Source organism: Cornus florida, unplaced genomic scaffold (genome assembly GCF_030987335.1).
Source record: "Cornus florida cultivar Cherokee Brave unplaced genomic scaffold, ASM3098733v1 CherokeeBrave_3.0.0_Hap2_Chr07, whole genome shotgun sequence".
NCBI lineage: Eukaryota > Viridiplantae > Streptophyta > Magnoliopsida > Cornales > Cornaceae > Cornus > Cornus florida.
Window position 1 is genome coordinate 14,153,766 of NW_026775577.1, and position 16,096 is coordinate 14,169,861.

Genomic DNA, 16,096 nt, shown 5'->3' on the forward strand with positions numbered 1-16,096 from the left:
TATATGTGTGGTCTATACTTATCACACAATTGACACGTAACGTTGTATTAACTTTTCAAATATCTAAATATAAATTTACTTCTCATCTGCAACTCATTACTCCATTAACAAGGTATACTACATATGATCTGCACATTTCACAGGACACACGTATATCGCACGTAGTTGAAGTCATCATGCATAGTGTTACGATCGCAATGTGACTACACAACCCACACTTCTCACGTGATTGGAACATGTTACCTTATCAAATCTCTAAATAAAATTTATTTCTTCGTGTTGCAATGACAAGGTGGGTTATGTTATCTAAATGGAACTTACATTTACTAACCTATCAATATATTCACAAGTTATTTAAGTCATCACTCTATTGGTAAAAAAATAAAAAATAAGTTCAGTGGGCTACACATGCGGGTCCACACATTTCATATGACACACGCATGTCGCACATCACGTTACGAAATGCAATTTACATTTATACCGTAAAGTAATTGAATTTTATTAACCTACCTATAAAGTAATTGAATTCATCAAGCGTACTATTGCGGTGGTATTGTGGACTACACGTGGTCCACACTGTAACCTTCATGACGCTGTGTTACCTTCTCAAATCTTCAACTATAAATTCATTTCTAGTCTAGTGTTAGTCTAATAGTACGCTTGAATTCACCAAGCGTACTATTGCGGTGGTGACGCATTGTTACATTTGCCACATCACGTCACGTTAGTTTTAAATCTCTAAATCCAATTTGCATGTATTAACTTATAAATCAATTGAATTCCTCACGTCCGTTGCGATAACAGGACTACATGTGTGGTCTATATTTATTTCACAATTGACACGTAACGTTGTATTAACTTCTCAAATATCTAAATATAAATTTACTTCTCATCTGCAACTCATTACTCCATTAGCAAGGTATACTACATATGATCTGCACATTTCACATGACACACGTATATCACACGTAGTTGAAGTCATCATGCATGGTGTTACGGTCGCAATGTGACTACACAACCCATACTTCTCACGTGATTGTAACATGTTACCTTATCAAATCTCTAAATAAAATTTATTTCTTCGTGTTGGAATGACAAGGTGGGTTATGTTATCTAAATGGAAGTTACATTTACTAACCTATGAATATATTCACAAGTTATTTAAGTCATCACTCTATTGGTAAAAAAATAAAAAATATGTTCAGTGGGCTACACATGCATGTACGCACATTTCATATAACACACGCATGTCGCACATCACGTTAAGAAATGGAATTTACATTTATACTGTAAAGTAATTAAATTTTATTGACCTACCTGTAAAGTAATTGAATTCATCAAGCGTACTATTGCGGTGGTATTGTGGACTACACGTGGTCCACACTGTAACCTTCATGACGCTGTGTTACCTTCTCAAATCTTCAACTATAAATTCATTTCTAGTCTAGTGTTAGTTCTGATCCTCATCTTCAATTCTTTCTCATATCCCCAAATATAAGTACTCGTTTTCCGCTAGTCCTCCTACTCTTTGATATGCCTCTTCAATTTTTTATCATATTCCCAAATATAAGTACTCGTTTATGTTAGTCTTCCTGCTCCATGCACTTCCAATGTCTTATCAGAAAAAGACATTTCTTGATAAACCCAATCCTACAAATCCACCCAGAAAATAGTTTGGTATGTCAAAATTCATTTACGGTAATTTGATTTGGTTTTGTAAATTGTCTAATAAGTTGCTCTTAGTTACTTTTGGTTTCTGTTGTGCTCGAGAGCAAATTGTCTTTGATTTTTGCTGTGCAACTGAGGATTCATATTGGAGTGTGCTGGCTAATGGGTTTGCATTGCTAGGCTCAAGGTGTATGTGCTATGGACCATTTTGAATTGTGCTCCTTGAGCAAACACATCATGGCCCAACATATTGATCTTTCATTTTAAACAGTGCAAAAAATCGATTTTATCAAAATTCAAATAAAAATTATTAAGAAAGAAAAAAAGTTGGTCAATCCATGGCTGCAAAAATCTCCAGTAGAGAAGAACATGTTCCTGATATCCCAAAAATCAACCCTAACACCACAATTGCCATATCCAACACCAACCTTTTCCTACTCAACTCATCCTTGTGCACTACCAAGTGAAACAAAGCAGGCAACACAAAACCCAAAACTATACACACACTGCTCCCCACCAGAGACAAGAAATCTGCAAAATTGGGCACCAAAAGTGCCACCAAACTCACCCCCAAAACCACAACCCATCTCATCCACAAACAGTACTTGCCCTCGCAAAACCTCCTCTCAACCACCTCATGAACAGGGTTCATCATCAATGGGAAAGTGAAGAACAGGTTCACACACAGACCTAGCTGGACCAGACTGCTCAATAAACCTTGCCCAAAATTGGTTGTGATTATGTCTTTGGTCTCTTCACCGAATGCAAAGTAACCCAGAACTCCGAAACCACCGTACATGAAGGAAATGAAAGCCATTGACAAACCCAGAATTTTCCCAAATTTGCTTCGGTCTTTCATCTCTGATTCCAGTGGCAAAACCATTCCAATCCCTTCGAATGCGTAGACCGCCACACCCAGACCGTAGAAGAACACTGAAAACCCCCCAAATGCTTGCAAAACAGGCCTTTGTTTCAGAAAAATCAACACATCTTCCATCATTACCACACCCATTGCTCCGATATCGACTACATCGGCGAAAATGCTCAGAGGGGCCAAATGGGTCAGCGAAGGAATCGAATTCAATCCCAATTGGAATGGAAAACAACCCCAGATGAAGAATGACTTTGGTGAAAAACCCAATATTGTGGGATTGAGATTGATTGAAGAGTAATTGAAAAGGTATGCTAAGGTATTGGCAATGAAAATGAGGTAGCTGATGCAAAAACCGGCTTGGGAGAGGACGATCATGGCGTCAACGGAGAAGCGGCCGACGGGGCCACAGACAACGAAACCCAGATCGCCGAAGGAGGATATCTTGGTCTTGGCGAAGCCGTGGAGGGATTCGAGTCGCCGACGAGTGTGGATGAGCAACATCATGCAGTGGTATGTGAGGAAGGCAACGGAGATGAGGATGAGTGAACCCATGACCCAACCTGTCCTCTTGAAGGTGTAGGGGAGGCCAAGGACACCTGAGCCAACTATAGCAATGAAGACGTTTGCGAAGGTTTTGGATTGGGAGGAGAGGTGTTTGGATTTGGAGAGGAGTGGAGTGTCCTCTCTGGATAGACGTGGAATTTGGAGCACATGAGAGGATGAGCACACTTCTTTCTCAAATCCCATGGTGTCCTGTGAGATATATATATATAGAGAGAGAGAGAGAGTAAGGGGAGGGGGGGAGGGGCGGATGACGGCTGTAATTGAATTTTGTGTGTTGAGAAGAGGAGTGGAGAGCACAAGGGAATGTGGAACTTGGTGATTTCTTTGACAGGAGATTGTTTTGCTCAAGGAGACATGCAAATGAGAGAACAGGATGATATGCACTAGTCTTCTCTCTCATCTGTATTGTAATATGTGGAGAGAGAAAAAGAGAGAGATGGGGCTGCTGCTATTATGATATTAACCAAGTTGAGAATTGTTTTTGAAAAACCCAAAACAAAAGAGGAAAATGAGTGCAAATTGCATTTGGATCACCGACAAAATACGTGGATGGGTTTGAAACGGGAGATTTTAAAGTCTAAACAAAACATTTGATTATTGGAATTAAATAGGATGCAGGAGAGCAGAACAATAAGAGATACTTTTCATTATCAGAATAATATATATTTTTCGGATATGCAACTAAAAATACATTGCTTTTTTTTCTTTTTCTTTTTTAACCTGGCAAAGATAAAAAAGATTTCATTGCAATAATCGAATATTATAATCCTGATCAAATTGTAGGACCACAGAAGGGGGAGAGAATCCACTTTCCTTCCAGTCTCTCTACACACAAATTAACCAATGCATGAGCCACTTTATTGGCTTCTCTACGGACATAAGAGAGGAGACACACATCAAATGAAGAAACTAATAAATTCTTAATGTCCCTTGTAGAGCCGAATATACAACCTGGGCATCACCCTCAAAAACAACATTCCTCCAACCTTCAAATTCATGGCAAACTACAAAGCTAGACATTCAGCTACAAGGGCACATTCAATATTATCCATTGAGACCACTGCTGCAAGCAGCACTGCCAAGTCGGAAAAACATTTAAGGTGGTAGAAGAATAAAAAAAAATGATGATTGATACCTAATAAAAGAAGTGTTTGCATTACCTTTGATTGTGATGGTGACTATGGGTTGTTCAATCAATTTCACAAATATCACAAACCCATGCTAAATCTATGATAATCTATTATGCTAAACTTCTATCTTCGAATTAAACTTCATGATGGGATCTCCCCACCAGCTCTGTGGAGTTCAATGTAGAGTAATTCCATTTCAGTTATTCAAATTGACAATTCGATGATAGAAGTTCAAAGTCAGAAAGCAACCATTTTAAGTAGAAAATAAAAAATAAAACTCGAGTTCCCTTTGAATCCGCATCCTCTCCAATACACCTGTATTCCGCAGTGGACTGAAAAGGGCTGAGATCAATCCAATAGTGGGTCATGTTGCTGAGTTGATCTCAGTCATCTCCAGTATACCACAAAACACATATTAATGGAGAGAATATTTAGTCGTCCTCTTCCCAGTTTTCCACTCTTAACGGCCCTCCTAGAGTCACTTATCATGACCTTGACCTGCCAGGCTTCTTACTCTCATATGTTAATCATATAAGGAAATCGATCTCCACTCTAGATGAGCCATTTAGCAACTCAAAGTCAGGAACAGGTTCTAGATGAGCCAATTCTCTCCACAAATACAAAAAACAAAATGAATCCCCAAATCACGAGAGCAGATAAATCACAGTGCAGAAATATCCCGTCTGAGTTTCAAGCATTTCACTAATTTAAGCTATCACTGTGTTGACAATATGAATATCCCAAGACAGTAACTCGGGCGTCAAGAAATGGGGATTGTGACCCCCATATAGGAACAAACTCATAATCTAAACTATCAGATCTATATTACAAATAAATAAAACCTATTTATTTTTATAAAAGAGAATTTGTAAGATTAGTAAAACAAGAATATAAACAACACAAACAGAAAGGCCAACAAACAAAACAAGAGAGATTAAAATTTTCAAGCAATTTTATGTATACAAGAAAAAAAATCTGATGTGATGAAGAGCAAAAGAATGATGATTGATACCCAATAAAAGAAGTGTCTACATTACCTTTGATTGTGATTGTAATTTGTCACTATGGGTTGTTCAATCAATTTGGCAAGTGGGAGGACGTTGAGGTAGTTAGGGACCTCGTGGGAATGAAAGCTACCATTGTTAGAACGAAGATTATTTTAAGTACCATTTTCATCATTCTCCTTACACATTGCATCTCTCTCTCTTCAAGTATGGTATTTCCATGTCACATGCTAAACTTTTATAGTTGAATTAAATCCACCAATGTGAGATTCATTGTCAAGTAATTCCCACTGTTTTTCAAAAGGCAACAATGCAATGGAGAAGATTTTAGTTTATATTTGAAGTTCAAAGTCAGAAAGCAACCATTTTAAGTACGCAAAAAATGAAACTTGAGTCCTCTTTGAATCAGCATTCTCTCCAGTGTACCTGTATTCCACAGTGCACTGAAAAGGGTTGAGATCAATCCAGCAGTGGATCTCGCCTGTTACTGAGTTGATCTCAGTCATCTCCAGTACACGGCAAAATATAGATTACTGGAGAGAAATTTTACTCATCCTCTTCCTAGTCTTCCACTCTTAACATCCCTCCTAGATTTACTTAATTTTGACCTTGACCTGCTAAGCTTCTTACTTTCATATGCTAATCATATAAGGAAAATGATCTCGACTCTGGTCATTTAGCAACTCAAAGTCAGGAACAGGTTCTAGATGAGCCAACCCACTCCAAATAATAACAAAATGATTTCCAAATCTTGAAAGCAAATTAAAAACAACAAAGCAGAAACATCCCCCCTCAGTTTTAAGCATTTCACTAATTTAAGCAATCACTGGGTTGACAATTATCAATTGAATACGAATAACCTAAGACAGCCATCAAGAAATCCATTGTAAGAGGCTAATTACAAATAAAATATTCATGCCTTCTAACAATCTCGTTTCTTGAACACAAAGCAAGATGTCTTAATATGACTGAAAAAATACCCTTCTCCAACATCTGTAGAACGTTGGGACACCTTCTTCCTGCAAGAAGAATCGATCAAACTGTAGCTTTTAACCAAGTCCATGAGTTCTGATGTCCTCCCAACTTTTCCCTGGCTGCCAAGCCCACTGTTCAAGGTTAATAACATTGATGAAACAGGAATTTAATCATGGCCAGCCTTCTCATTCATCAGCTTAATTCCTAAAATGAAACTGACATAAACAAGAGCACATGGAAAATGAAATACACCCTACCCCATCTGATTGCAAACCTCTTTGCATCCTCAATATGATCTCCTCACTGAAACCATCCTCAAGCCTCTATTAACAGCTCTCTTCTTAATTACAAATATGGGGGCTTCATCAAGCAGCATTCCTTATAGAACCCACATGGCCACATATATGACATTGTTATAAGGACTAATACAACCCCCAGATCCAGAACTCCTCTCCTGTACTAGTTCCACATCTTAGAACCATATCATGTCCTACCTCCAGAACACAACTCGCTAATTAAGATATCATAAGCAACAAAGTTCCAGCCAATCCCAGAAACTTTCATTTCATAAAACATATCAAGAGTGACCATAGAAATGCGTCTACATCGGGAGAGCATAGCAATGCCCAACCCTCACATTCTCTATTTTACAAAATCCTGTCATCCTCTTTAAAGCCATAACCTCGACCGTATTCCCTTTTCTGTTCACTCTTTCTAAGACCTCAACAGTGTTCTTTTACAACTCGATTTTTAGGAGATTGAAAGCTTGCCATGTTGACTGTTGAATCTAAATTCTTATCATACTTCATTGTTAATATCTAGATATCATTCCTGAATTCCATTCAAGACACAAAACAAACAGGATGGTTGCATTTCACAACATGAAATTCACATCTGAAAATTGGAATTCAGAAACATGGTTTAACGTTTGAACTAAAATAATCTTCAATTCTTATCCTAAATCGTGTATTAAATGCTCCCACAAGCAGTGTTAAGGGTATTTAATTAAAACCTGCTCACTTATCCACTACAATACTTTTCCTTTCACTGACAACTGATTTTACACCCTTTTGCAGTAGAAATTATTAGGTGGTTTTGAACCATAGGTCACTTGGTGGTCCAATCAAACCAAAATCCATGTTTAAGTTTCTTTGTAATATCTTATTAACTCTTATGAGTCCACTTTCCTTAAGTTGGAGAGTTTCAATTGGACTTAACCACATGGTCCAGGACTATCTAATAATTTCACATGCCATGCAGTTCACCTCACAATAATACGTCAATATTATTCAGTTAAAATAATCCCCCGGTGAGTTAAACATAGTGGTATTTTGTAAGTAACTTTTGAAACTAGAAAGCTAGACAGTGACATTTTTGTGCCACCTGTGCTATGGAAGTTCATTATGTTCTTTCGTGTGTGTAACACAACCCAGCACAAAAAATGAGATCCAAAATGCTATAAACTCCAACAACACATTGAAAATCTAGCATCATGCACAGCCTAGTTTTTATTTTTTGGTTATGCAAAGGGTGTCACAATTATGTAGTTGAGATTAACTCCTAAAAACATACACAATAATTTGTAAACTACAGGAATTGAGTATATCTAGAAAGAGTTGAACCTGAGACGTAGTTCTGGAGCTATCACCTCAACCAACTCACCTACATTGTGTTCTGCACTTGACTAAGTTGTTCAATAAATTGCCTAGTTTCCGTCACCTCACTTCATTATCACAACTCACAATTATCTAAGCAACACTTCAGACTTAAAAAAGCAAGTAGTAAACCATCTTAATACCTGGTTACGCCATATACACTCCTACACAGGCCATAGCAACACAAGCTCCATAATAACTAAGAAATTCATGTATTAGAGGATCCCTCTTTCTTAAGAAATTCTCTGGTTTAAAATAGTTTCTTCATAGGATTAATTGATATAATATACAGATTTCCCAATATGTCTTTCAACAGCATCAGATGATATATAAATTGATCTACAAAACAATTATCCCAATCACGTTCTTCATTTGCTTAATATTTGGTTTCCAGAAAGAATTTTCTAAAAGGAAAGAAAATTGATTAAGAAAATGAGGTTACTGATAACCTTATATTTCGTTTTCCACACACCATTTCACTTCCCAGTTAATTCTTAGCCAAAGACACATTCAGACATTTAACTTTTCATCAAGAAACAACCAGTATATATGCAAATCATGTTCTTTGAGATCACAACAAACAAACATGTTCTTTGATGCTACAGAACCATTTCAAGATTAAAATAAAAAGATAACATTCGATTGAAAAACGAAAAATTATAAAAAATTTGATCAATCCAAGTCCTTCTGAACCTTGATCCCCATAGTGTTAGCAGTGCCAATAATGGACTTGGAAATAGACTCCAGAGACATGTACTGGCAATAGGGATCGGATTGCTTTACCTTGGCTATCTCGTAAATGTGTTTTAGGGTTAGGGTTGAGACGATGTCGTGGCCGGGCCGGCTGCTGCCGGACTCAATGCCGGCGGCCTTCTTGAGGTACCAAGTGACCGACGGAGACTTCACGGTGAACTCGAACGTATTATCTTTGAAAGCAGTGATGGTCACGGCCATGGGCGTATCCGGCTTGTATTTCTGAGTCCGAGCATTGAAGTCTTTGCAAAAAGCCATTAGGTTCAGCCTGTACTGACCCAGCGCTGGTCCAACCGGCGGAGCTGGCCGAGCTCCTCCAGCTGGGACGGTGAGCCTGATCGTCGCCGCCACCGGCCGCCGTGTTAGGATCTCTTTCAGCGTCGCCATAGCTTAGAGAGAGTGAGTGTGTGTGTGTAAAATGGAGTGAGTTAAAAAAAAAAAACAAAGAACAGAAAATGTTTGGGTCCTTGATGTTTTTATTTGGGCCTATGGTTCGGTGGGCAATGGTTTCCCTCCTATAAATCTGGCCCACAACCACACCTTTCAACCCAATGGGCTGGATCAGATGTTTCAGAATAAAAAAGGGAGTTGATTTTTTATTTTTTCCCCCTTGAAAAGATTCAACTTTTCACTGATTTTAAATTATTAATGAAATGAAGTGACCGGTTCAAGATGCCCAGAACCCTAAAAGCTTGTATTTTTCTTGTCACTTGTGGGGGTGTGAATGTGTTTTTTAGAAGGGTAATTTTGTCAATTTATTTCTTATATAAAAGCAAGTGAAGAAAAGTAAAGCGTGAATGTGTTTTTTTATTTTTTTTTTATTTTTTGGTCAATAAAATCACATTTTATGGACAAGAAGGAAAATATAGATATATATATAAAGTAAGGATGTGTTTGGACTGACTTCCACTGCACAGGTGAATATATAGAGGGACTTTTAGTGCAACAAGGCGTGAAAATAGAGAGTGAAACGAGTAACAAACAATTCATTTGATAGCTCTGTTGCCAAAATAAACTACATAAGAGAAGATAAAAACTACATAAGAGGCATTGTCAATTTATCATAATATTCCATGACTCACATCCTTTTTTCTAGTTTTCTTTGCATTGCTTGTGCCCTAATCTCTTAACATTTCTCATCAATGCAAATGAAGTGTGAATTTAAGTATTATAACAATGAGATTACATGCTAATGTTAGTGATAACAAGAATTTTACAATCTACTGACACTGAGGATCAGAAAAAATATTACTCCGAGCTTCAAAATCGTACAGAACTCGGATGCATATGTTTTTTTTTCACTCAACAATCAGCAATGTCCAACCGCGGAGAGGGGCAGAAGAAACTCAGGAAAAAACCCCACTGGTAGTAGTAACTCCAGTCATGTCTGTACAAGCCGTTGAACAATTCTTTTCTTACACATTATTCAGGACGCCCTTTAAGAGATCCAGCCCTTCAGCTGATATGCTCCTCCTCCTATGAGATCTAGGTATTTCGATTCGAGGGGGAGGGTCTGGGGAGAAACAGACCACCACAACTGTCAGGTTGTCACAGGTGTTGCGCTTGAGCGCCTCTCTGACAAGCTCTCTCGAGCACCTGTCAGGGTCGTTGTGCAACATGAGCTCCTTCCTCACCATTGTTACTGCACATTGGCTGCTCATCACATCCCACAGGCCATCACAGCCCATTATCAAAAACTCGTCTTCCTCTGTCAAAACAACCTCCTCCAACTCTGGCTCAGAGCTTAACGGGTAGATTGAACCTTTTGGTCCCTTCATGTGCCAGTCTCCGAGTGCACGTGCCACAGATAGTTGGCCATTAAGATAGCCGTCATAAATAACACCACCTAGTTTCTCAATTCTTAGCTTTTCGGATGTGCAGTTGGGTTTGTGGTCTTTAGATAGTTCAATTGCTCTTCCCCGTTTGCCCAGTACAGCTCGAGAGTCCCCGGCATTAGCAATTAGCATGGTCCTGTAGATGGAAGGAGCATTAGACAAAATTGAAAGAGAGAATATGATTATGCGAGGGTATCTATGGTTGTGATAATTAATGAGAGGTGAAGTTCAGTACACGTTGGAAAGTAAAGCATCAAACTTGGGACCAAATTGAGGTCTTTTTACATCAACCTATAATTTACCAGATGTGTTGGGTGTTAAACATAAACCAGAAAAAAGGACCATGAGCATTGGCACAAGATGCGACACAAATGGGACCTCACTCTACAAGACCTAACTCAACAATAAAAATCCCATTTTATACTGAATCTTTTGATTCAAACATGGATGTATATGGGTGAATGGTACGTTGTTCGTTTAATATCACTAATAAGGTTTTTTTTTTTTTTTTACCATAAGTGAAAATTTATTACCAAAAAACTATAAGAATACAACAGAACAGAGCAAGGGCATCCCCTCACTATACAAAGGGATCAAATAAGCCCATTTCCAGAAGCTAGCAACAAGAAGTAACAATACCATCAGAATTCTACAGTCAAAAGACACCAGTACACCAAATAAAGCTTTACCACCCTAATGTTAGTCCCTTTCTTTATCCTCCTGTTCCTCAGATGCTGATTACTCCTCCCATCATACCAAGACTTATCCCAGAATTTTCCACAGGTTGGAAATTCCCAGGCACAACCTTCATTATCCCCATAGCTACCCAAAGCCAAATATAGAACGGTAAAACACTTTCTCCATCATACAGCTTGTCATTCATTTTCCAATTACTGAATCTTTTCTCAATCCAGCAATTCCAACTATTCTTTAACAGTTAGGGAATAAACGTCAGTTCAATTTACTCCCTTGGAATCAATAGCTTCCCAAACAAGTCTTCTAGCTATTTGACAGGCTTCCATTCCTTCTCCTTGGTGTAAGAGATGATTCCAGTTTCTCCATATTTTCCTAACTGCCAGAGTGAAAATTATTCTGCATAATTTATGTCTAAGTTGTTTCCCATTGAATTTAGATTGGAACCACAACCTCAATTGAGTAAAGGAACTAATAGAGCCCCAGTTCAACTTGAAGAATTCTGCTAACCATTTCCAAACAGTCCGAGCAAATCCACAATTAAAGAGAAGGTGTTCAACTGAGTCCCCACCCTTCATATAATTATGGCCCCACTTACCAGGTTGTTTGAGGATCTTATGCTTCAGACCTCACCAAATTAAAAGTCAGCCTAGAACCAACCAAGTCCAAAGAAAAAATTAAAAGAGAAAGAGAAGACCATAGACAGATGAACCTTTACCTAATAATTATTTTATTTTTCATTTGAAAATTAAATGAGGAAAAATATCTAGGAAAAGACTTAAGAGAAGTTTCATCCAATCAAAGAACTTGATCCTTGATGGGGGCCCAATTTCCTCAGTCAACACTAAAGCAAAGTATTGTAGGGAAAATGACATCTTCTGACAATGCTACCCTATAGGGAAAAGTACTAGGAAAAATTTCTGCACAAATTATTGCTTTTATAGAAAATCTTGATGGTTCAGCAGAGTTCCTCTCCAATTTGCAGATTGACGGACCCACAAATTGGACGTTTCAATTCATGAACTTAACCATGGACCGCACTTTACAAGCATTTACAGCCACCTATCTCGATATAAAGTACTGATTCTGCTGTAAGGGATATCCAAACACTGAGTGAACAAGCCTAACACTAGATTTGTGTGAAGTATGCACCAAAAAGTGTATATAACCTTCTGAACATATCAATTTCGAATGCACATGAGTAGAGGTCCTGTGATGCTCTTGACCTTAATTTTTTCAAAAATGGCTTCTCTAGCTAAGCGGACGGGAAACCTAGGTCCTAACCTGAGAACAGAAAGCTAGAAAAGGGTGTTAAAATAATAATAATAATAATAATGATCATAGTAATGATAATCTGCAAAAATGTTCATTTGTGTATCATATCATCCTGATGAGCTTAGGTCCATCTCAGGGAGATTCTGTATTACAATATCAGGGTTATCATTGAAAAATGGATGGTCAAGGCAGCCATGATAGCAGCAGCCAAGAGAACAGATGTCTCAATCTCAAATCACATTAGTGTTAATAGCATAATAAAGAGCATTTGATAATGCTGCAGGAGTCTTTTTTCTTCGTTTTTTTTTTTACATAGTTATGAGTCTTTCCACGTCAAGGACATAATTACTAAAACTAATCCCCAATATATCAGGACATGTATGAGCAGCAAAATTTTCGTTCTTCTTTTTCAATTTCAATTTATATTTGTTATCATGATTTCAGTATCTTTATCAAACTAAATCTATGGGAACTCAATAGGATCTTCAGAGGGGGAGTTCCAAGGTTAAAGTTTCTCGACTAGGATAGAGAAGTTAAGCTAATATAATCCTGTAGCCTGATACTCTAAGAAAACATACCAGTCCTAGAAGCTGTTTTTCACCGAGAATAAGGATTTTCTAATTATAATTATATACCAGGCAACAGAGTGAATACCAAAGAAACAGTAAGCAATGCATCAATTCTAGGAATATAGTGTGAACTTCATTCAGCACCAGTGATATACAAAATTTAAAGCCAACTGTCAAGCAAAAGTAGTTCAGCTTCTCACCTTCCTAATATAAGGGCAGTCAGAACAGTGGTACCCGAAGTTCTATCAAGAGATTTAGCATCTGCTAATGCATGATCAGCTTTCACAAAAGCATTCCTAATGGCTCTTTTTACCCCTACTGGAAAATGAGAGTCCTCAACAATAAACTTAAGCATGTTCTTTCTAGTGAATGACGCAGCATCAACACCACCATGCCCATCAAACACCTGTGAGATAAACAACAAATGTCATCAGGCAACTCAAGCAAGCACAATAATTGAAAGGGCAAAATAATAAGGGAACTCTGGAAGTACATGCTCCTTGATAGGGAACTTTCTCCTTCAGAAGTCACCCAAAATGAAATAATTGACAAGTCCATGGCAAGTTACTCCTGGATTCTTTTAATAAAGAATGCAAATGGTCCACAAAAAGGTCATTAATAAGATGGCTCAGATATAAAGTAAGGTGATATCATCTGGACATTTCTAATCAAGTAGGATGTATGTACCTCATAAGTTATGCACTAAAAATCATAAAGTACAAAAGAATTCCCCTCATAAATCAATGTGATCCATAAACTGAAAGTAAGTTGCACACCCCATAAAATGCTCCAGAAGAATGGAAGTTTGACTCTGCGCCTAGATGCTCCTGAAGATTATCCACACAGATGTACTCATCCTCCATATACGGTTTTGGTCCCATCTCAGAACAGCTGCCCGAACGAAACAGAGGTAAAAATTCCGATGTCTCACCAGATGGTGACTTTAAACCAATAATCTCACTAGACGATTCCTAGACAAAAAGGGCATAGGTAACAATTAGTAAGGTTTTTGATTAATCACAAAACAAGAATATCAAGTCAACTTAAAAGAGCCTTTGACCAACAGAACAGATGCAGTCAGTCAGAGACACAGCATACATTATGCTATTTAGTATATTTACTCAGGTAATGGTGTGACATTAATCGAAAGACATAACACACTGTTTTATAGACAACCTTCCTTACGGACCATGTGTTTCGCTTTGGGGAAAGCTCGACCGAATGAAGCTGATTCACTCATTTCCATGGTGTCAAAAACAAGGAACAATAAATTATTACCAATAGAAGGAAATCTAATGGCCTATATGAGAATAGTTTCAGCTAAAACTACTGCTTTTATGCAACTTTTGCAAACACTAAATATAGCACACACTGTTTGATGGATTTCGTATTTTGAATGATCTCTTCAATTATATTGATGAACACATATGAATGCAATCTCCCAGATCTATTATTACTGACAACTCTAAAACAACTATTTGAGGTTCAATGATTAAACCTGCACCTTTGAATTATGTAATTACTGTACAACATACAGGGTTCAAGATCAATAACTACAATCAATTTATTCCAAACATGGTCCAAATCCAAATCCAAAATCCAATTAGTGGGAAAAAAATGCAGATGTATATTCGTGGGAAACTGCTTGATAATTGACCTCTAGACCTCAAGTCATAAAAATGTAAGCAATTGGGTAACAGTCGATGCTACTCACCAATTCAATGTTACCTGCCAACATCGCGTGGCTGATGCTATGCCTCATGGCCGAGAGGTTTCTCGGCGGCTTCGCGGCCTTCTCTTGGCTCAATTTAACCACTGATTCATGATCCTCATCTACCATGGATGACACACTCTCCTTACAGCACCCACCATCTGAAACCATACACTGCAGCGACGCATCGGTGCCCGGAGCCATTGCACCACCAGACCGATCCAATTCAATCATCAAACACAACAAATACTCAAACCAGTTCTTAGCTGTTGACCAATGGATGAAAACAACTGTTCAACCTCTACCCAACCCACAGATCACAAACACACAACCATGAAACAACCCATTTTGTTTTACAGCACATAGACAGCTGTAGAGCTATTCTTCGATCCAAAGCGAAATACAGCTTTTGGGTACAACAGAGACATTATAGCCCTCCTCATTCTTCGGATTTCACAAAGAAGCAAACATACCCACATGAAAACTTTTCAATATAACCTTAATTTAAATCAAAATTCACAAAACCCACAAAAATTTCAAGCTCAATAGACACAACTTTTGAATCTATCCTTAATTTAAATCAAAACTCACAAAACCCACAAAAATTTCAAGCTCAATAACCTCGCATTGCACAAAGAACAATCAATATATGAAATTGACCCAGAAAGAACCAATTTAATTGTACAATTTTTTGTGCATTTCGTAAAAGTACAGAACCTGAAGAAGCTGAAGAAAATGAGAAGAGGCTAGAAGCAGAGCATCGAAGTAGGAAATGGAGGACCGTTGGAGAGAGTAATAGAGTTTTGTGCGAGTGGTGAGCCCAGGTTTCGCGGTCGGCTTTGTAGGGTGGATGGTTTTGGAAAAATGGGAACTTGGGAAAGGAGATTGTGGGGTTGTGCCACGTGGGGGGGTGTTCTAGCTCACCGGATGGCCTTGTGTTGTGTTGGGTTCTTGATGGGATCACTCACACTCAGGCAGGTAGGGCTCTGTGTGGCGATGGATATATCTGGTTCGTGATTGATGATGTTCCATGTGAGATCAAAGCGTGATGATGATGTTGACTGTGTCTAAAAAATGAGTAGGATTACTAGGATGATAAGAATGGAAAGGAATGGATAGGAGAGAAAAGGAAAGAAAAAGGAGATGATAGTAGTGGTCTTTCCATGTAGTGAATGGTAAATTACAAGTAGCACCCCTCTAATTAAGATTTATTATACTTACTTCCCCTCTGTGATTTATCAAATTGTCCAACGTTTTTTACTTTGAGCTCTCTTAAATTCATTTGCCATAGTTAAAAAGTAACTTTGAGTATGAAAAGTCAATAACACCCTTATATTTTGCTACAGTTTATACAAGAGAAATGGTAAAATTGTCATTTTGATAAAATTTA

The 16,096-nt window shown here is 37.9% G+C and overlaps 3 protein-coding genes across 3 annotated transcripts; all 3 read right to left on the reverse strand.

The window, feature by feature from the left end:
* Positions 1-1,763: 1,763 nt before the first annotated feature.
* On the reverse strand, positions 1,764-3,571 carry LOC132266485 (amino acid transporter AVT3B-like). Its single transcript, XM_059767363.1, has one exon. It carries the CDS (start codon positions 3,287-3,289, stop codon positions 2,000-2,002), a length of 1,290 nt encoding a protein of 429 aa, XP_059623346.1. The 5' UTR covers positions 3,290-3,571; the 3' UTR covers positions 1,764-1,999.
* A 4,822-nt stretch (positions 3,572-8,393) lies between these two features.
* Positions 8,394-9,067, reverse strand: LOC132267495 (large ribosomal subunit protein uL11m-like). Its single transcript, XM_059768653.1, has one exon. The coding sequence runs from the start codon at positions 9,008-9,010 to the stop codon at positions 8,543-8,545; it is 468 nt and encodes a 155-aa protein (XP_059624636.1). The 5' UTR covers positions 9,011-9,067; the 3' UTR covers positions 8,394-8,542.
* A 531-nt stretch (positions 9,068-9,598) lies between these two features.
* Positions 9,599-15,833, reverse strand: LOC132266486 (probable protein phosphatase 2C 47). Its single transcript, XM_059767364.1, has 4 exons — positions 14,710-15,833; positions 13,772-13,966; positions 13,196-13,401; positions 9,599-10,594 (listed from the first exon to the last, which is right to left on the reverse strand). Exons 1-4 carry the CDS (start codon positions 14,938-14,940, stop codon positions 10,039-10,041), a joined length of 1,188 nt encoding a protein of 395 aa, XP_059623347.1. The 5' UTR covers positions 14,941-15,833; the 3' UTR covers positions 9,599-10,038.
* Between the last annotated feature and the right edge of the window lie 263 nt (positions 15,834-16,096).